Here is a 21,718-nt window from a genome sequence, read left to right as displayed (position 1 = left end):
GTGTAATCAAGATGAGAGACCACGGCTATAAAAGCGAAGGTGGATTTGGGAAGTCTGTCGCAGCCATGTCCTGTCCGTATACGCGACCAACCCATTGCGGAAGGTGCAAGATTGATAAGGAGAGTCCTCAGAATTCAGCGTATATTGCGGGACAGACAGGATCCTTCAGCTCAGCGTGACAGTGTGCTCATAGAGAGATATCGATATTCCCGTGAGGGTATTATTTACTTAACCAACTTGTTGACAAGGGGGTGCAGGACGACCACCTGTCTTTTTTTGCTCTGCCCTTTTCTTGGTTGCTGTTATGAACAAACTAACAGACTATTACAGGGTCTCTTTCCAAGAGACGAAAAGCAATATAAGAGATAAATATTACCATTCTGTAGAATATTCTTATATTTCACTTTTATTTGTTCCCATGTTCTAGTGGGTCCTGTTGTGGCTCTAATGTGTAAGGGGATATAATATAACATATTATAATACAATATAATGCCATATAATATTGGATAATATCGTGTCATATGATAGATCTACCCTACCGCCTACTGGTGTTGGCCAGAGGGGCCGATGGCGCGATATGGCAGCCTGGCTTCTGTCAGTCTGTCCCAGAGCAGCTGTGGCTACAACCGTAGCTGCTTCCACCAGTGTGTGAATGTGAGAGTGACTGAATAGTGGCATTGTAAAGCGCTTTGGGTGCCTTGAAAAGCGCTATATAAATCCAATCTATTATTATTATTATTATTAAATCACCTACGAGTTTAATTTGTCAGCAACTTTCTGCCAGCCCTCTCTCCTTGCTTTTGCAGCCTTTGCAGTGTTCCCTTGCGTTTTAATTAAACTCTGAAACTCCTGAAATCCCTCAATCAAGAGTTCTTGCTCTGCTGCCGAACAATACTGAGCGCGCTCCTTCGACATTTTCGCTGACCACTCAGCGGGTTGCCGATCAATGTTTCTACTATCGATGCGTAGCCCCTTTTACGACACCCAGTGATGTCACATTACTGCTGTACTAATCGTCAACGGCAGGTGTGTTCGGGGAACCGGATTAGCGAGCTCACGGTTAGCGCGATGGTTTGGTCTTGGATGTGTCATTTGATCTTGGATGTAGTGAGCGACGTACGAAGAACGGGCCCCTGGACAGAGAAAAAAGGACAAAACTGACTCAGTAAAACGACAGAAAATAAGATCCCATGTAAATCTGTATTATGTAGAAGTTCAGCCCAGCAACCAGTTCAGTTCAACACAAGTTTAAATTATTCTATCTGAACTCTGTGGAGCCTGATCTCAAGCTTTTTGAGTCTGACACTGAAACCAGAGGATCTTTCTGTCTCTTCAGATTCACTGTGATCCAGTGATGGGAGTGATTTCAGCCCTGAGTGATCACGCTGATGTTTGCACAGAGCAGACAATGAGGTGAATGTTTGGGCACATTGGTAACAGTGAAACAGTTTATTAGTAACGTGGGATCGTTTGTGTGTGGAGTATGAACTGAGATTCCTGAAGCTCTTGTCACACTGGTCACAGCTGTAGTTTCCTTCCATGTGTGTACGTTCATGAGAGTTACGACCATTTGACTGTGAGAAGCTTTTGTCACAGTGTCTGCACTTGTATGGTTTCTCTCCTGTGTGGACTCGTTTGTGTCTTTTAAGCTCCCTTGCAGTGGTGAAGGATGACCCACACTGATCACAGAGGTGCTTTTTAACCCCACTGTGAATCAGTTCATGTTGTTTTAACTCAGTTGGTGTGGTGAAGCTTCTCCCACATTCTTTGCAGTATTGCAGTTTGTCTCCAGTGTGTCTACGTTGATGTCTTTTTAGGGTGGCTTGCTGACTGAAAGTTTTTCCACAAAGGTCACAACGAAAGTCTTTCCCACCACCACAGTGATGACAGGGTTGAGAACTGGATCCATCTGTGTCGCTCTGCTTCTAAACAAAGACACAAACACAGTGTAAGTCAGTCCTTCAACATTTTTATCCTGAACGTCGCCTGAAATAAAGAGCATCTCTGCAGACGTCCAATTACATTTGACTGTTTCAGTTAACACACTCAGTTTACTGGGCTGCAATAACTACAATACTACCACCATAATACTACAGTAATACTAAAATCATAACTAACATGAAAATCTGAATAATCACTCAGAGCTGCTTTTCCATGCAGTAGAATTGCTAACATGCTAACACAGTTTAATGAGCAGAGTTGTTCCAAACAGTCAGGCTAAAATGACAAGATAACAATATAAATACATACCTCACAGTAACTGCACTTGTAGAGTCTCTTTCTGGTGTGGATCTGTTGGTGTCGTCTCAGGTCATGTGGAGATTTAAAAGTCTTCTCACACAGGTCACATTTATAAGGTCTCTCCTCAGTGTGGGTAAACATGTGTTGTTTTAACTGTGCATCTGTTGTAAACTCTTTGCCACACTGTTCACAGCAGTACACATCATGTCTGGTGTGAATGCGCAGGTGTATATTTCTGTGCTCTTGCCGGCTGAAAGTTTTTCCACAGATGTCACAGCTGTATGCCTTAATTCCAGAATGGGTAACTAGATGCCTCTGTAAGCTCCTACTGCAATTAAAAGCTCTGCCACACTGATCACAGCTGTACGCTTTAACTCCACTGTGGATGAGATGGTGTTGTTTTAGGGAATCCTTCCAGGAAAAAGACTTTCCACACAAGTCACAGCTGAACGGTCTCTCTCCAGTGTGGATGACCTGATGCTGTTTTAGATTAGCCTTCAAAGTAAAATCCTTCCCACACTCGTCACAGGTGTGTGTTTTCTCTCCCTTTCTTCTGTGAGGTTTGTCGGCCTCCTGAGAGCGCTGACTTCTCGCTCCATGTTGGTCCTGCAGTGACAGAGATACAAACAGAGGCAGTGAGTGAAATGCAGTCGTGGAACAAACTCAACCTTCAAACTCCCTCCATTAACACTAGTTTTAAACCTGAAGGTGGAGCGTGGCACCAAACACCTTAAAGGTCTCTTATCCCCACCTGCTGGTAGTTCTAACACATTACATGCAACCTGCTGTTAAAAATAATTCATGACTGTTCAAACACTAAAATCATGCCCATCCCTCCTGATCGTACACACACACACACACACACACACACACACACACACACACACACACACACACTTACTTTTTCTAGATTTATACATAACCATTCAGTGATAATAAATCCTATGTTTGTCTTATTAGCTGCTGACAAAATGATTGAACAATACTGGGTTTTTTTTACATTAAGAAAAAGGCACCAAACATCAAACCTATTTAAGCCTAAACAGTAACACATGAAAGTAGAGCAGGGCGATATGACCAAAAATATTTATCACGATATACATTTGAAAATTTGTGATAACGATATAACTGACGATGTAATTGACGCGAGACAAAATACTTTACAACTCCACAACTTTATTAGTGCAAAACACCCATCAATATATTTTCACTTAAACAAGCAGATGTTTTTTTATGTGCATTAAAGTTATATAAAAATTTAACAGTGCAAATGCAAATTGCTTGCTGAGAGTTTAACCAAAAGGATTTTCCAGAGGAAATTGGCTGACATTTGCTCCAAGGCATTTGTATTTGCACTGTTAAATTTTTATATAACTTTAATGCACATAAAAAACAGCTGCTTGTTTAAGTGAAAATACATTGATGGGGTTTTTTTGCACTGATAAAGTCGTGGAGTTGTAAAGTATTTTGTCTAGTGTCAATTTTATCGTCAGCTATATTGTTATCGCAAATTTTCAAATGTATATCGTGATAAATATTTTTGGTCATATCGCCCTGCTCTGTCTGTCACCTTCTGTGTTGAGCTCATTGTTTCCTCTGTAGTGGCTGAGCTGAGTCCAAGTAGCTGAAAATGTTCCTCTGCTGCTCCGTCAGACTCTTCTCCTCCTGCTGATCAGCTGGGACACAAAACAGATCTTTGTTAGGCTCCACACTGCACTGAAGAGTCAAAGTGTCTCATATGTTCAACAAATTTTTGCTTCCCGAGGTGTGCAAACAGACACAAAAGGTTTGAGCACCGATACCAAATTTAGCAGTATGCAGACCAGTAGCAGGAGAGACTGAGGCCTGTTATTAGAATCAAATGCCCAGTGGGCCGACACACCGATTTGCAGCGTTAAGACAAAGACAGCTGTGTTTTATCCTGAAATACATTTATTTTACATTTTCTTGAAATGTTTTTCATTATAGCACTTTTACCTCCAACTAGGGGTGCAACGATACACAAAATTCACAGTTCAGTTCGATACTTTGGTGTCACGGTTCGATATTTTTTCGATACAAAAAAAAAAATGTTCATGCCTTTTTAATTAGTCATTTATTAACATTATAAATATATATTTTAACTCAAAAGTACAGTTTTTAAATTTAATGTTGATGAAACAACAAAAATAAATAAATAAATAAATCTGATTGAGGAATCACTCATCTTTGGAAAAGAGAGTTTATTACAGAGAAATGGCTCTTTCCAAAATAAAAGCTATTCTATACGCTTCTTCTGGGCTATACTCTCAGCAGCATATTAAACATATCAGGTCCCCATAAGGAGAATCATGTGCTAACGGCTGCCTAAATGACTCTGGTAGCGTTTGTGGCATGTGTGCTTGTTGTTTTTGTCTGCTTCCACTTGTCTTTGCACTAGGATGATGTCGGCATAAATGTGTAGTCATATTCGTTGTGTTCCCACTAGTGCTGTCAGCGTTAAACTCGTTAAAATGACGTTAACGCCATAACACTGCAAATCTCCCTTAACGAGTTACCATGGATCGTGTGCGTGGGGCTGGACGGCATCAACATGTTAACGAGCTAACTGCGATAACGCACTAGTTCCAACCAATTGAGCATTGCGTGGCACATCGGACATACTGTTTTACTTTTGTCCATGACGCGCTTACCATCAGGGTCATGCTTCACATGAACATCACGATAGTTTCAAACGCCAGATCTGAATGAAGGTGGGGGAGGTTCAATTTCGGGTAGCGTTGAGGCAGTTGCCATATTGCAACGAGCTTGGCTTCTGTCTTGCTAGCTTGCGCTGCGCTCAGTGGATCTGCACTCGACAGTGCAGCCTAGGCGGGGTAGTCGAACACAGATCTACTGAGCGCTCAACACAGACAGCATCGTCGGAAGAAAAGTTGATAAAACAAATAAAAGATTTTGTATTGTTCGATACATATGCATACCGAACCGAAAGCACTTTATCGAACGTATTTGTTTGTTTTGTTTTTTTAAAAACACACTCCCTTCACCTCTTCTACATTCTTATGTTTCTCCCAGAGCAGATCTGAGGGGCAGCCCCTCAGTCATACACATATACTTTTAATCTCACCCTTAAGGGGTGGTCCCCAGGAGTTTCACAGCATGGTTTAGAACAGTGGTTCTCAAACTGTGGTACACATACCACTAGTAGTACTTAGTCTCTCTCTGGTGGTACACGGAAAATCTCAATTTCTTTTTTAAAGACTAAACAATATGTAATTGTGGAGGTATGCAAAGATGACACAAGCATTCCTGGGGCTCTTCTGGGAGAGAGGGTGGACCAGAAAACGTCTCCCCGAGCATGAGTCCTCTATAAAGAGCAGCTTATTGCCAGTGGTTGCGGCCACTCCTGCAAGTGAGTAGTAACCCTTTGCAGCCAGCAACAGTGAATTGGTAAAGCCAGCTGTCGGAGGAAGACTTGAGTGAAGAGGAATCCGCCTTCATCTGTCTCTAGCAAGGACAGTGTGCTCTACATGAGCTCAAGAGCAATACCGTCACCCAGACCCGAGAGAGAGGGGTTTCTCGGTCCGAGGGAGTAGCGCCGTAGACGTGGACAAAATTGTTGGTACCCTTCAGTCAATGAAAGAAGAACAGACCAGGGTGTCACTGCAGTTTGTCACACTGCGCACGCGCAAACACAAATGTCAGCGAAAAAGACGGCACAGCACATGTGTGATCTGGACACAAGCGATGGGAGCACAACTTGTAGAACTTTGGAAAGCTCATCCGAGCCTTTTCGATGTGGCCTCACAAAATTATCACGACCACAACAACCGTGAAAATAGTTGGATCTACACTGCTGCTCAATCACAGCTGCCTGATCAATGTTTTTCATTAGCAATTTAGCAAAGTTGATGGTGGTGGTGTGTCTGTGTGAGTGAAAGACAGAGAGGGAGAGCGAGCGACAGAATTTCCGTTATAACCTTCATTTTATGGACGCACAGTGTGAGCACTCAGGTCGCATCAGAGCATCGGGCCGTATAGTGTGAGACCCTGCACCGTGACCTATGAACTTCTAACCCCTGCGAGTCAACGTACAGTTTGAGTAGGAGCTGAATCGCGCGACTGAAAAAAATCGCAGTGTCTGCCCAGCATTAGCCCACGTATACTACGCGATGCACGACGAAGGCCAAAATCGGGCCGATCGCCAAAACGGTCGCACGACTCAAAAATCGGCTCAAAATGGGCCAAAAATCGCACAGTGTAAGCCCAGCATAAGCCCAGCATTACACACACACAGCTGTGGTTTCCTGTTTTGCTACACTCTGGAGAGCCTCGCCTTTAACGGTCTTCTCTCACAGAGAGCAACAGAAAGCGTCCTTCAGAAAACTTCGATAAACTCAAGATTGACTGAACAGTTCAAAGTTACCTTGACACTTACCTTTAGATGTGAGAGGTAGTGATGTGTCGAAGCTTCGAAGCGTGTCGAGTAATCTCGGGGGAATTTTTATGAAGCGCGTATCGAGGCTCGCTTTGATTACGTATGCAGTGACGTTCGAGGCCTCGTGGGCAGTCCGTACCACGTGACTGATTCAGGAACTGGCTCGCCGGTTCGCGCCAGATTCGAAATAAAATGGGCAGCAAAACACAGCTGATTCCCTCATCACGCTGTGTTGTGGAATTGGATTACCTACGTGCTACACAGTTACTTGAGCATTTCTTCTTCGATGGAACCAGCAAGGAAGAGATTTTTTTTCTCTTCTAATAAAGTATGCACACAGTAATAAATATCACAACTGATAAGTACCATAATATAAATAAACAACACTACAGATCCTATAATGTCTTTTAGTTTATTAAAAAGTGGAGCGCCACACAGTTTGTGTCATTATCCAGATGTACATAAGCATGATTACACAGTTACTAGGGGTGGGTTTTGATTATCGATTAAAATCGATTCTAGCTTGGATAACGTGATATTGATTCATTAAAATCCTGAATCGATTTTTAATATAAATTTATTTTGCCCCAAACGCCAGAATCTCAGGTTAAACCTCACTAAATTTCAACAACCACCAAACAGCTAAAACAGTAAATGACAGCAGATACACGTAGGCTATTATGCACAAAGACGTAAACACAAAGCGCGGACCCGCCGACACATCAGAATCAGTGAGATGTGGCCTTTCTCACCCGACGGCACGGACACGGTTAGGGCCGAAATCCGACAGCTCGCTGGTTCTGATCTGTCGGCGGGCCTTGTGTTTTACGCCCTTTTTGCACTGATTCTGAAGCTGTAGGTTTTACCTCTCCAAACAATATTGACTGAACCAGCAGCAAAAGAAGATCCAAACTACGCTTCACATAAACATAGCCATGAATTCCCTCTGACTTTTGCTATTTTGCTTCCACCACGATAAAATCACACTTCATGCACAGCTCGTGGTCTCTCTCTGTACTCCAAGAACAGTTTCCCGTCTAAAAATCTGTTTTCTGCATTATTCACTTGCTTGTTATGCACAAGTCTACCGTTGTTTACAGCGCTGTCGGTCGCTGTTTTTTTCCCTTTTACTTACTTCCGAAAAGAAAACCTAATTTCTGCTGTTCAGTAGGCTACTGAACAAATGTAAACTTTTTAAAATTATGCAAAATGCAAAACGCTTAGCCGTGTCTCTAAACCTCTGTAACTTTTCTCTGCTTCACTTCAGCAGCATCAGGTAATGTTCATATGTTGATTAATGGTTTTCTTTCGTTTTTGATCTACTGCAGAATATTTTTATAAAATCGTTTTTCTGTTTTAGCCTCAGCTACTTTGATACAAAGGCATCTGCTGTGATGCTTACACCTTTGATAAAGTCTCGCAAATGTCATCTTTCTTTTTATAGATATAAAATTATGGAAATGTACTGATCCGTGATCTGAATTATAACATTTCTGACTGTCTGAGGAAAAATTTACCCAGATCGGATCGAATCGATTCTAGAAATCAGTGACGATACCCAGCTCTAACAGTTACACAATCATACCAAAACTCTGTCCTGATAGGTTCCACTTTCTCTTTTGTATCAGACATACTGAGACAATATTCGGGATAAATAATCATGAAAACAATTTATTTATTCAGTTTAGCGGTTTACACGTCACATCATTATAATCACAGAGCTTGTTTCACTTGAATCGTCCACTTGATGGCGAAGTAGAGCAAATGAATCATCACAATGCTTCGAACCATGAGTCGACCAGTTGGATGGAAAGCTTCAGTTCATCACGAGGCTTTATATCACCATCACTAGTATTTTTGTCCTAAACCATTCAGAGCTTTATAGACCAGCATCAGAACTTCAAAGTCTATCCTCTGACGGACAGGCAGCCAGAGTAAAGACCTCAGAGCTGGACTGGTGTGGTCCACTTGTTTGGTCTTAGTGAGGACTCGAGCAGCAGAGTTCTGAATGAGCTGCAGTTGTCTGACTGATTTTTTAGGTAGACCTGTAAAGATGCTGTTACAGTAATCAAGCCTACTAAAGATGAATGCATGGACTAGTTTTTCCAGGTCCTGTTGAGACATCATAACAGTACTTAATTTTAAACGTTTACTCTTTGGCTGCTCCGCTTCCACCGTTTTTTTCGGCAAAATTATCCACATCCACCGCCGCGCTATGCAATCTGGGATATGTTGGGCCACGAAGTCTACACCGACACATCTTTAAAATTCAGGGAAATGAAGGACACATTTGAGGGCCGCATTTCGAGCAGCCTTTGGGATACAGCCCAGGAGTGACATGTTTAGCCACATGTTCTCCTTAAGTTGCTGGCTGTCTGAGTGGTGTCCAAGAAACGATGTGGGCTTCATAGATAATTGGCAAACCTTCTGGAGGAAACCTGGTCTTGTTAGGAGAGACGGCATCCATCCCACTTTGGATGGAGCAGCTCTCATTTCTAGAAATATGGACACATTTATTAAACCCCCTAAAATATGACTATCCAGAGCTGGGACCAGGAAGCAGAGTTGCAGTCTTACACGCCTCTCTGCAGCTTCTCTCCTCCTGAAACGACAGCTTCAACACATAATCTGTTATTAGACTATTAAATATTTCACTTTAATGTTGCAACTACGCACTCACTTCTGTCTTTAAACAAAATAATATTTTCCAGTTACAGAAATCATGAAATCCAAACTAAAGTGTTACTGTTGCTATATGCATTTACTATAAATAATCGATGATGGTGCTGACATGAAGGAAGTTACAGGTTGCATCCTTTGAGTTTGTCTCTGTGCCTTTGGGCGATTTTTATGACAGATGTTTCTGTTCAATTCTTAAATCAACTTTTCAAAACACAAACACTATTTTAAAGCTTTTAAAGAGTAAAATATTAATGATAATTATAATAACAGTAATAAAAACAAAAGCTCTCAGATCCATCAAACCAAGCAGCAGAGAGAACAACAAGTGAAGATAAAACTTTAACCTTGTAGACTTCATTATGTTCCAGCTGCTCTGCAGACGCTGTGACCTCGAACTTAAGCAGGTCGTAAAGTATGTGCAGCTCAATAACTTCATAATTACACCCTGTGGTATTTAGGCAGCAGAACAACTAAGAATAACAACTACAAATAATGTTTTTAGGTTTCTGTTGTACTGCAAGGTTCTGTACAGGAGAAACAAACCAAGAGCAAATATTACGTCGCATTTAATTTAGAAATCAGTCCAATGACAAGGTGTGTAACATCTAGCAGGGTGACAGAAAAACCCAGGGTAACTTCCAAGGACCTCAACGTCTCTCCCACATTGCGTTTTTTAAACATGTTTCCATTTGTCACTTCAGTCTTTACTCTGAAATACAGGAAGAGAAATCATGGCTGAAACAATTTCTCATGAAACCAGGGGTGTGGTCCAACAGTCAGTTTGGTGAGGAAGGTTCCTAACTGAGAGAAGTGACCCAGAAGTATCTGTGTAGCAGCCACAATGAATCAAGATCATGAGCTTTATTAACTGATCAAAGTCTCTTCTTTCATCTTCTGTATTATTCAGTTTGCATTGGTAATGCCCATTATTGTAATGCTTTGTTAAGATGAGCAAAACTTTATTTTACTTTGGGTTAGCTGGGATAAGTGATGGATGGAGGGAATTTTACTTCAGCCACAGAAATCCTAAACAGGAAGGAGGAGCAGAGTTACAGTGGATCACTATCCAGCAGGGAAACAAGATTTATTTCAATTTCTTGGCCATGAGTGAGATTTACTAAGTGGGCAAATTAGTGAGATGATACCGTTCAAGAGTGATCTATTAATAGTGCACCAATTTACATTCAGAGATGCATGCAGCCAGTTCAACCAGTGACGTTTTGGTATAAGGGATAAATCTTCTGACCGAACCTGCTGGGACTGTGTGAGGTCCTGAGGCTAAGAGTAAGGATTTATCCACAGGAGAGCTGCGTTCTTACAAACCATCCCACTGTGTAAACCTGACATCTGTGGAACAGCTGAGCTGTATGATGTGTACAAGGACACAAAACATTATTTACCATCAGATCCCGAGCCCTCTATGTGTTAATCAAGACACTGCTGCTGTGCTACATCCATAAATAATGAATAAATTAGGAGCTAAAGCTAAAAGGACAGTTTATTTGTACCATCTTCATGTCAACACATTCAAGAACATCACAGATGAAAGAAACATTAAAAACTTCCACACTACACAAAGCTAGAAAAATAGTTTCTTCCTTTCTGTAGAAAAAACAGAAACATCAAACACCTCCAAGACTCTCTTTGAAAGAACTGAAAACCTTTATTCTCATGGTCCAATCATGAGTGAACTCCCCGATGAAGCCTTGTGTGCTAAAACATGTCAGAGTTTAAAGGTTAAACATGAGTTTCCAAAACGTTTTGCTGGAGAACAATGAACTATTTGACTGAGTTTCAATTATTTACAGACGAGCAAAACCAGGACAGAGAAAAAAGGACAAAACTGACTCAGTAAAACGACAGAAAATAAGATCCCATGTAAATCTGTATTATGTAGAAGTTCAGCCCAGCAACCAGTTCAGTTCAACACAAGTTTAAATGATTCTATCTGAACTCTGTGGAGCCTGATCTCAAGCTTTTTGAGTCTGACACTGAAACCAGAGGATCTTTCTGTCTCCTCAGATTCACTGTGATCCAGTTATGGGAGTGATTTCAGCCCTGAGTGATCACGCTGATGTTTGCACAGAGCAGACAATGAGGTGAATGTTTGGGCACATTGGTAACAGTGAAACAGTTTATTAGTAACGTGGGATCGTTTGTGTTCGGAGTATGAACTGAGATTCCTGAAGCTCTTGTCACACTGGTCACAGCTGTAGTTTCCTTCCATGTGTGTACGTTCATGCTTGTTACGATGACCTGATTGTGAGAAGCTTTTGTCACAGTGTCTGCACTTGTATGGTTTCTCTCCTGTGTGGACTCGTTTGTGTTTTTTAAGTTGACCTGCAGTGATGAAGGATGACCCACACTGATCACAGAGGTGCTTTTTAACCCCACTGTGAATCAGTTCATGTTGTTTTAAGTGATGTGATGTGGTGAAGCTTCTCCCACATTCTTTGCAGTATTTCAGTTTGTCTCCAGTGTGTCTACGTTGATGTCTTTTTAAGCTCCTTTCATGGCTGAAAGTTTTTCCACAGAGGTCACAACGAAAGTCTTTCCCACCACCACGGTGATGACAGGGTTGAGAACTGGATCCATCTGTGTCGCTCTGCTTCTAAACAAAGACACAAACACAGTGTAAGTCAGTCCTTCAACATTTTTATCCTGAACATCGCCTGAAATAAAGAGCATCTCTGCAGACGTCCAATTACATTTGACTGTTTCAGTTAACACACTCAGTTTACTGGGCTGCAATAACTACAATACTACCACCATAATACTACAGTAATACTAAAATCATAACTGACATGAAAATCTGAATAATCACTCAGAGCTGCTTTTCCATGCAGTAGAATTGCTAACATGCTAACACAGTTTAATGAGCAGAGTTGTTCCAAACAGTCAGGCTAAAATGACAAGATAACAATATAAATACATACCTCACAGTAACTGCACTTGTTGAGTCTCTTTCTGGTGTGGATCTGTTGGTGTGTATTTCGGTGCCCTCCCTGGCTGAAAGTTTTTCCACAGATGTCACAGCTGTATGCCTTAATTCCAGAGTGGGTAACTAGATGACTCTGTAAGCTGCTACTGTGAGTAAAAGCTCTGCCACACTGATCACAGCTGTACGCTTTAACTCCACTGTGGATGAGATGGTGTTGTTTTAGGGATTCCTTCCAGGAAAAAGACTTTCCACACAAGTCACAGCTGAACGGTCTCTCTCCAGTGTGGATGACCTGATGCTGTTTTAGATTACCCTTCAAAGTAAAACCCCTCCCACACTCGTCACAGGTGTGTTTTTTCTCTCTCTTTCTTGGTTGAGGTTTGTCGGCCTCCTGAGAGCGCTGACTTCTCGCTCCATGTTGGTCCTGCAGTGACAGAGATACAAACAGAGGCAGTGAGTGAAATGCAGTCGTGGAACAAACTCAACCTTCAAACTCCCTCCAATAACACTAGTTTTAAACCTGAAGGTGGAGTGTGGGACCAAACACCTTAAAGGTCTCTTATCCCCACCTGCTGGTAGTTCTAACACATTACATCCAACCTGCTGTTAAAAATAATTCATGACTGTTCAAACACTAAAATCATGCCCATCCCTCCTGATCGTACACACACACACACACACACACACACACACACACTTACTTTTTCTAGATATATACATAACCATTCAGTGATAATAAATCCTATGTTTGTCTTATTAGCTGCTGACAAAATGATTGAACAATACTGGGTTTTTTTTACATTAAGAAAAAGGCACCAAACATCAAACCTATTTAAGCCTAAACAGTAACACATGAAAGTAGAGCAGGGCGATATGACCAAAAATATTTATCACGATATACATTTGAAAATTTGTGATAACAATATAACTGACGATGTAATTGACGCGAGACAAAATACTTTACAACTCCACAACTTTATTAGTGCAAAACACCCATCAATATATTTTCACTTAAACAAGCAGCTGTTTTTTATGTGCATTAAAGTTATATAAAAATTTAACAGTGCAAATGCAAATTGCTTGCTGAGAGTTTAACCAAAAGGATTTTCCAGAGGAAATTGGCTGACATTTGCTCCAAGGCATTTGTATTTGCACTGTTAAATTTTTATATAACTTTAATGCACATAAAAAACAGCTGCTTGTTTAAGTGAAAATACATTGATGGGGTTTTTTTGCACTGATAAAGTCGTGGAGTTGTAAAGTATTTTGTCTAGTGTCAATTTTATCGCCAGCTATATTGTTATCGCAAATTTTCAAATGTATATCGTGATAAATATTTTTGGTCATATCGCCCTGCTCTGTCTGTCACCTTCTGTGTTGAGCTCATTGTTTCCTCTGTAGTGGCTGAGCTGAGTCCAAGTAGCTGAAAATGTTCCTCTGCTGCTCCGTCAGACTCTTCTCCTCCTGCTGATCAGCTGGGACACAAAACAGATCTTTGTTAGGCTCCACACTGCACTGAAGAGTCAAAGTGTCTCATATGTTCAACAAATTTTTGCTTCCCGAGGTGGGCAAACAGACACAAAAGGTTTGAGCACCGATACCAAATTTAGCAGTATGCAGACCAGTAGCAGGAGAGACTGAGGCCTGTTATTAGAATCAAATGCCCAGTGGGCCGACACACCGATTTGCAGCGTTAAGACAAAGACAGCTGTGTTGTATCCTGGAATACATTTATTTTACATTTTCTTGAAATGTTTTTCATTATAGCACTTTTACCTCCAACTAGGGGTGCAACGATACACAAAATTCACAGTTCAGTTCTGTTCGATACTTTGGTGTCACGGTTCGATATTTTTTCGATACAAAAAAAAAATGTTCATGCCTTTTTAATTAGTCATTTATTAACATTATAAATATATATTTTAACTCAAAAGTACAGTTTTTAAATTTAATGTTGATGAAACAACAAAAATAAATAAATAAATCTGATTGAGGAATCACTCATCTTTGGAAAAGAGAGTTTATTACAGAGAAATGGCTCTTTCCAAAATAAAAGCTATTCTATACGCTTCTTCTGGGCTATACTCTCAGCAGCATATTAAACATATCAGGTCCCCATAAGGAGAATCATGTGCTAACGGCTGCCTAAATGACTCTGGTAACGTTTGTGGCATGTGTGCTTGTTGTTTTTGTCTGCTTCCACTTGTCTTTGCACTAGGATGATGTCGGCATAAATGTGTAGTCATATTCATTGTGTTCCCACTAGTGCTGTCAGCGTTAAACTCGTTAAAATGACGTTAACGCCATAACGCTGCAAATCTCCCTTAACGAGTTACCATGGATCGCCCCGTGCGTGGGGCTGGACGGCATCAACATGTTAACGAGCTAACTGCGCTAACGCACTAGTTCCCACCAATTGAGCATTGCGTGGCACATCGGACATACTGTTTTACTTTTGTCCATGACGCGCTTACCATCAGGGTCATGCTTCACATGAACATCACGATAGTTTCAAACGCCAGATCTGAATGAAGGTGGGGGAGGTTCAATTTCGGGTAGCGTTGAGGCAGTTGCCATATTGCAACGAGCTTGGCTTCTGTCTTGCTAGCTTGCGCTGCGCTCAGTGGATCTGCACTCGACAGTGCAGCCTAGGCGGGGTAGTCGAACACAGATCTACTGAGCGCTCAACACAGACAGCATCGTCGGAAGAAAAGTTGATAAAACAAATAAAAGATTTTGTATTGTTCGATACATATGCATACCGAACCGAAAGCACTTTATCGAACGTATTTGTTTGTTTTGTTTTTTTAAAAACACACTCCCTTCACCTCTTCTACATTCTTATGTTTCTCCCAGAGCAGATCTGAGGGGCAGCCCCTCAGTCATACACATATACTTTTAATCTCACCCTTAAGGGGTGGTCCCCAGGAGTTTCACAGCATGGTTTAGAACAGTGGTTCTCAAACTGTGGTACACATACCACTAGTAGTACTTAGTCTCTCTCTGGTGGTACACGGAAAATCTCAATTTTTTTTTTAAAGACTAAACAATATGTAATTGTGGAGGTATGCAAAGATGACACAAGCGTTCCCGGGGCTCTTCTGGGAGAGAGGGTGGACCAGAAAACGTCTCCCCGAGCATGAGTCCTCTATAAAGAGCAGCTTATTGCCAGTGGTTGCGGCCACTCCTGCAAGTGAGTAGTAACCCTTTGCAGCCAGCAACAGTGAATTGGTAAAGCCAGCTGTCGGAGGAAGACTTGAGTGAAGAGGAATCCGCCTTCATCTGTCTCTAGCAAGGACAGTGTGCTCTACATGAGCTCAAGAGCAATACCGTCACCCAGACCCGAGAGAGAGGGGTTTCTCGGTCCGAGGGAGTAGCGCCGTAGACGTGGACAAAATTGTTGGTACCCTTCAGTCAATGAAAGAAGAACTGACCAGGGTGTCACTGCAGTTTGTCACACTGCGCACGCGCAAACACAAATGTCAGCGAAAAAGACGGCACAGCACATGTGTGATCTGGACACAAGCGATGGGAGCACAACTTGTAGAACTTTGGAAAGCTCATCCGAGCCTTTTCGATGTGGCCTCACAAAATTATCACGACCACAACAACCGTGAAAATAGTTGGATCTACACTGCTGCTCAATCACAGCTGCCTGATCAATGTTTTTCATTAGCAATTTAGCAAAGTTGATGGTGGTGGTGTGTCTGTGTGAGTGAAAGACAGAGAGGGAGAGCGAGCGACAGAATTTCTGTTATAACCTTCATTTTATGGACGCACAGTGTGAGCACTCAGGTCGCATCAGAGCATCGGGCCGTATAGTGTGAGACCCTGCACCGTGACCTATGAACTTCTAACCCCTGCGAGTCAACGTACAGTTTGAGTAGGAGCTGAATCGCGCGACTGAAAAAAATCGCAGTGTCTGCCCAGCATTAGCCCACGTATACTACGCGATGCACGACGAAGGCCAAAATCGGGCCGATCGCCAAAACGGTCGCACGACTCAAAAATCGGCTCAAAATGGGCCAAAAATCGCACAGTGTAAGCCCAGCATAAGCCCAGCATTACACACACACAGCTGTGGTTTCCTGTTTTGCTACACTCTGGAGAGCCTCGCCTTTAACGGTCTTCTCTCACAGAGAGCAACAGAAAGCGTCCTTCAGAAAACTTCGATAAACTCAAGATTGACTGAACAGTTCAAAGTTACCTTGACACTTACCTTTAGATGTGAGAGGTAGTGATGTGTCGAAGCTTCGAAGCGTGTCGAGTAATCTCGGGGGAATTTTTGTGAAGCGCGTATCGAGGCTCGCTTTGATTACGTATGCAGTGACGTTCGAGGCCTCGTGGGCAGTCCGTACCACGTGACTGATTCAGGAACTGGCTCGCCGGTTCGCGCCAGATTCGAAATAAAATGGGCAGCAAAACACAGCTGATTCCCTCATCACGCTGTGTTGTGGAATTGGATTACCTACGTGCTACACAGTTACTTGAGCATTTCTTCTTCGATGGAACCAGCAAGGAAGAGATTTTTTTTCTCTTCTAATAAAGTATGCACACAGTAATAAATATCACAACTGATAAGTACCATAATATAAATAAACAACACTACAGATCCTATAATGTCTTTTAGTTTATTAAAAAGTGGAGCGCCACACAGTTTGTGTCATTATCCAGATGTACATAAGCATGATTACACAGTTACTAGGGGTGGGTTTTGATTATCGATTAAAATCGATTCTAGCTTGGATAACGTGATATTGATTCATTAAAATCCTGAATCGATTTTTAATATAAATTTATTTTGCCCCAAACGCCAGAATCTCAGGTTAAACCTCACTAAATTTCAACAACCACCAAACAGCTAAAACAGTAAATGACAGCAGATACACGTAGGCTATTATGCATAAAGACGTAAACACAAAGCGCGGACCCGCCGACACATCAGAATCAGTGAGATGTGGCCTTTCTCACCCGACGGCACGGACACGGTTAGGGCCGAAATCCGACAGCTCGCTGGTTCTGATCTGTCGGCGGGCCTTGTGTTTTACGCCCTTTTTGCGCTGATTCTGAAGCTGTAGGTTTTACCTCTCCAAACAATATTGACTGAACCAGCAGCAAAAGAAGATCCAAACTACGCTTCACATAAACATAGCCATGAATTCCCTCTGACTTTTGCTATTTTGCTTCCACCACGATAAAATCACACTTTATGCACAGCTCGTGGTCTCTCTCTGTACTCCAAGAACAGTTTCCCGTCTAAAAATCTGTTTTCTGCATTATTCACTTGCTTGTTATGCACAAGTCTACACAGCAAATTCAAAAGTGTTAAATGTTTTGGTGTTAATAGTCTTCTTGCAAAAGTAGAGTTAATTTTACTCTAAGCAGAGTCACATTCTTTTAATGTAACTCTGAGGTGTAAAATGATAGTAGTTAAAATCGAGTGTTAAAAATGAGTGTTTCTATGTCAAATCTGGAGGTGTTACAATGGAAACATTAACTCTTGACCTCTTAACTCTGAACTCCTAGAGGGGCTTTGACACCAACAGAGTAAATTCACAGACTCCGCCCCCAGCACGGCTTCAATCGAAGCTGAAGTGAAGCCGTTTCAGAACATTTTGCTCTACATATTCGAGTTGTTTGCCATGCTTGGTAAGTCATTTTTTCAAAGATTGTTTCAATTATTATTATGAGCTTTTACTTCTGTGGCTCTTTGGAGTTGAGACAAAGCTGTGTGGAAGGCAGTAGCCATGTTGCTCGGTGATAGCATAATATTCTGTTTTAGCTAGCTGAAAGATATTGTTTGCAGGCAAATACCACAGCCTTGAAAAAAAGCTTGCATGTGAATTTTCAGTCAAACTTTTGGTCAAATACACCTAAAACAATGTGTAGAGTGTGAAATGTTGGTATAATGGTGCTACTTGAAGCCTGAAAACGATCGCCCATAAAAAAAAACGAGCAAACAGCAGTAGCAGGCGTCCTGACTGGATTCTACGTTAGCATAGATCCCTCCAGAGTTTTGTGCACACGGTTTGGGTAAAAATGAAAAAGGTTGAGGTTTTACATTTAATTCAGTATTACCTGTTGCCTGTGTCTTTGTCTTTTGGGAAAATACTTTACACAAGTAATGGCTCAAAGAGGATTCCTTTTTTTTTTTTTTTTTTTTTTTTTTTACTGTGCTGCAATTGTTTACTGGATTATTTGTGCCGTTAATTAGTGTCAACTAATTTTTTATTCAATCTCCGCACAGGATATGCTTGTGAAGATGGAATATGAGGGAGAGCAGAAGTGCGTTGAAGTTCCACAAAGGGATGAATGAAGGACATGCATATTGTATTGAAGAAATAAGTGATGAGATGCTGTTATTTGCATTTACCAGCTTGCCTATGTCAGACCTTTTGATAAACAAAATTCTAATGAAAGTGAGAACATGTATACTGTTACATCTTTCAGAAAATGTTTTGATATTGTGGTGCACAGTTCAGAATAAATGTTTTTCAAAAACCATTGCATCTTTTTAGTAAATGTTTATTTCCAAAAGAAATTTCTAGAAGTTCAGAACAGTAAAATTCCCGCTTTTTAGAATGAATTAGAAGATAACTCTTACGTAGTTAAACTAAAATACTCTTTGAGAGTTAATATATAAACTCTTAACACCCAGTGTTAAATGATCAACTCCAGACAGATTTGGTGTTTAACACTAAATCAGAGTTAACGTACCAACTCTCCAAAAAGAGTTAAATTAACACTCTCTGGTGTGGACCCATATAGACACTTTAATAGTGTTGAAATCAAATCCGAAAGTGTTAATTTGGACATGCTGGATTTGCTGTCTACCGTTGTTTACAGCGCTGTCGGTCGCTGTTTTTTTTCCCTTTTACTTACTTCCAAAAAGAAAACCTAATTTCTGCTGTTCAGTAGGCTACTGAACAAATGTAAACTTTTTAAAATTATGCAAAATGCAAAACGCTTAGCCGTGTCTCTAAACCTCTGTAACTTTTCTCTGCTTCACTTCAGCAGCATCAGGTAATGTTCATATGTTGATTAATGGTTTTCTTTCGTTTTTGATCTACTGCAGAATATTTTTATAAAATCGTTTTTCTGTTTTAGCCTCAGCTACTTTGATACAAAGGCATCTGCTGTGATGCTTACACCTTTGATAAAGTCTCGCAAATCTCATCTTTCTTTTTATAGATATAAAAATATGGAAATGTACTGATCCGTGATCTGAATTATAACATTTCTGACTGTCTGAGGAAAAATTTACCCAGATCGGATCGAATCGATTCTAGAAATCAGTGACGATACCCAGCTCTAACAGTTACACAATCATACCAAAACTCTGTCCTGATAGGTTCCACTTTCTCTTTTGTATCAGACATACTGAGACAATATTCGGGATAAATAATCATGAAAACAATTTATTTATTCAGTTTAGCGGTTTACACGTCACATCATTATAATCACAGAGCTTGTTTCACTTGAATCGTCCACTTGATGGCGAAGTAGAGCAAATGAATCATCACAATGCTTCGAACCATGAGTCGACCAGTTGGATGAAAGCTTCAGTTCATCACGGGGCTTTATATCACCATCACTAGTATTTTGGTCCTAAACCATTCAGAGCTTTATAGACCAGCATCAGAACTTCAAAGTCTATCCTCTGACGGACAGGCAGCCAGAGTAAAGACCTCAGAGCTGGACTGGTGTGGTCCACTTTTTTGGTCTTAGTGAGGACTCGAGCAGCAGAGTTCTGAATGAGCTGCAGTTGTCTGACTGATTTTTTAGGTAGACCTGTAAAGATGCTGTTGCAGTAATCAAGCCTACTAAAAATGAATGCATGGACTAGTTTTTCCAGGTCCTGTTGAGACATCATAACAGTACTTACTTTTAAACGTTTACTCTTTGGCCGCTCCGCTTCCACCGTTTTTTTCGGCAAAATTATCCACACCCACCGCCGCGCTATGCAATCTGGGATATGTTGGGCCACGAAGTCTACACCGACACATCTTTAAAATTCAGGGAAATGAAGGACACATTTGAGGGCCGCATTTCGAGCAGCCTTTGAATTGGAACAGCCTTCGTCGCGATGCTGTGACGTAATCGGCCTTAAAACGCAGCCTTTAAGGCTGCAGACCCTGAACTGGGATACAGCCCAGGAGTGACATGTTTAGCCACATGTTCTCCTTAAGTTGCTGGCTGTCTGAGTGGTGTCCAAGAAACGATGTGGGCTTCATAGATGATTGGCAAATCTTCTGGAGGAAACCTGGTCTTGTTAGGAGAGACGTCATCGATCCCACTTTGGATGGAGCAGCTCTCCTTTCTAGAAATATGGACACATTTATTAAACCCCCTAAAATATGACTATCCAGAGCTGGGACCAGGAAGCAGAGTTGCAGTCTTACACGCCTCTCTGCAGCTTCTCTCCTCCTGAAACGACAGCTTCAACACATAATCTGTTATTAGACTATTAAATATTTCACTTTAATGTTGCAACTACACAGTCACTTCTGTCTTTAAACAAAATAATATTTTCCAATTACAGAAATCATGAAATCCAAACTAAAGTGTTACTGTTGCTATATGCATTTACTATAAATAATCGATGATGGTGCTGACATGAAGGAAGAGAAAGTTACAGGTTGCATCCTTTGAGTTTGTCTCTGTGCCTTTGGGCGATTTTTATGACAGATGTTTCTGTTCAATTCTGAAATCCATTTTTCAAACACAAACACTATTTTAAAGCTTTTAAAGATATTAATGATAATTATAATAACAGTAATAAAAACAAAAGCTCTCAGATCCATCAAACCAAGCAGCAGAGAGAACAACAAGTGAAGATAAAACTTTAACCTTGTAGACTTCATTATGTTCCAGCTGCTCTACAGACGCTGTGACCTCGAACTTAAGCAGGTCGTAAAGTATGTGCAGCTCAATAACTTCATAATTACACAGGGTGTAATTATGAAGTTATGAATTATGAAGAGCAAATATATCCTCTAAATCAGCGTAGCACATGTGCAGCTGCTGGGATTCACTTAAGCATTCGGCTCGTCGCTGTTGCAGATTTTTCTCTCGCTGTTCTGGCTCACAGCGCTGCAAGCACAAAAATAAATATCCCCAAAGGTGTGAAAGGGAGCTAATTAGTAAGAGTATTGTTACTCTCCCCAGGAGTAGTCCAGCAGTAGAAATCAGTCCAATAACAAGGTGTGTAACATCTAGCAGGGTGACAGAAAAACCCAGGGTAACTTCTAAGGACCTCAACGTCTCTCTCACATTGCGTTTTTTAAACATGTTTCCATTTGTCACTTCAGTCTTTACTCTGAAATACAGGAAGAGAAATCATGGCTGAAACAATTTCTCATGAAACCAGGGGTGTGGTCCAACAGTCAGTTTGGTGAGGAAGGTTCCTAACTGAGAGAAGTGACCCAGAAGTATCT

General features: G+C 41.2%; 2 protein-coding genes across 2 annotated transcripts; both read right to left on the bottom strand.

Annotated features, from left to right (window-relative positions):
• Positions 1-256: 256 nt before the first annotated feature.
• On the bottom strand, positions 257-6,761 carry LOC143420344 (uncharacterized). Its single transcript, XM_076888344.1, has 4 exons — positions 6,659-6,761; positions 3,812-3,917; positions 2,251-2,847; positions 257-1,925 (listed from the first exon to the last, which is right to left on the bottom strand). The coding sequence occupies exons 2-4, from the start codon at positions 3,827-3,829 to the stop codon at positions 1,254-1,256; spliced, it is 1,287 nt and encodes a 428-aa protein (XP_076744459.1). The 5' UTR covers positions 3,830-3,917; positions 6,659-6,761; the 3' UTR covers positions 257-1,253.
• A 4,059-nt stretch (positions 6,762-10,820) lies between these two features.
• On the bottom strand, positions 10,821-16,640 carry LOC143420341 (uncharacterized). Its single transcript, XM_076888335.1, has 4 exons — positions 16,501-16,640; positions 13,651-13,756; positions 12,277-12,705; positions 10,821-11,951 (listed from the first exon to the last, which is right to left on the bottom strand). Exons 2-4 carry the CDS (start codon positions 13,666-13,668, stop codon positions 11,379-11,381), a joined length of 1,020 nt encoding a protein of 339 aa, XP_076744450.1. The 5' UTR covers positions 13,669-13,756; positions 16,501-16,640; the 3' UTR covers positions 10,821-11,378.
• Positions 16,641-21,718: the final 5,078 nt, after the last annotated feature.

The sequence above is a fragment of the Maylandia zebra genome, linkage group LG9, assembly GCF_041146795.1.
Source record: "Maylandia zebra isolate NMK-2024a linkage group LG9, Mzebra_GT3a, whole genome shotgun sequence".
NCBI lineage: Eukaryota > Metazoa > Chordata > Actinopteri > Cichliformes > Cichlidae > Maylandia > Maylandia zebra.
Note: the sequence above shows the minus strand (reverse complement) of the source record. Positions and strands in the feature narration are given on the sequence as shown.

Coding starts and splice junctions, on each gene's coding strand:
- LOC143420344 (XM_076888344.1), bottom strand. Junction 1,926..2,250: donor ACAAGTGCAGTTACTGTGAG/GTATGTATTTAT, acceptor GTCTTTGTTTAG/AAGCAGAGCGACACAGATGG.
- LOC143420341 (XM_076888335.1), bottom strand. Junction 11,952..12,276: donor ACAAGTGCAGTTACTGTGAG/GTATGTATTTAT, acceptor GTCTTTGTTTAG/AAGCAGAGCGACACAGATGG.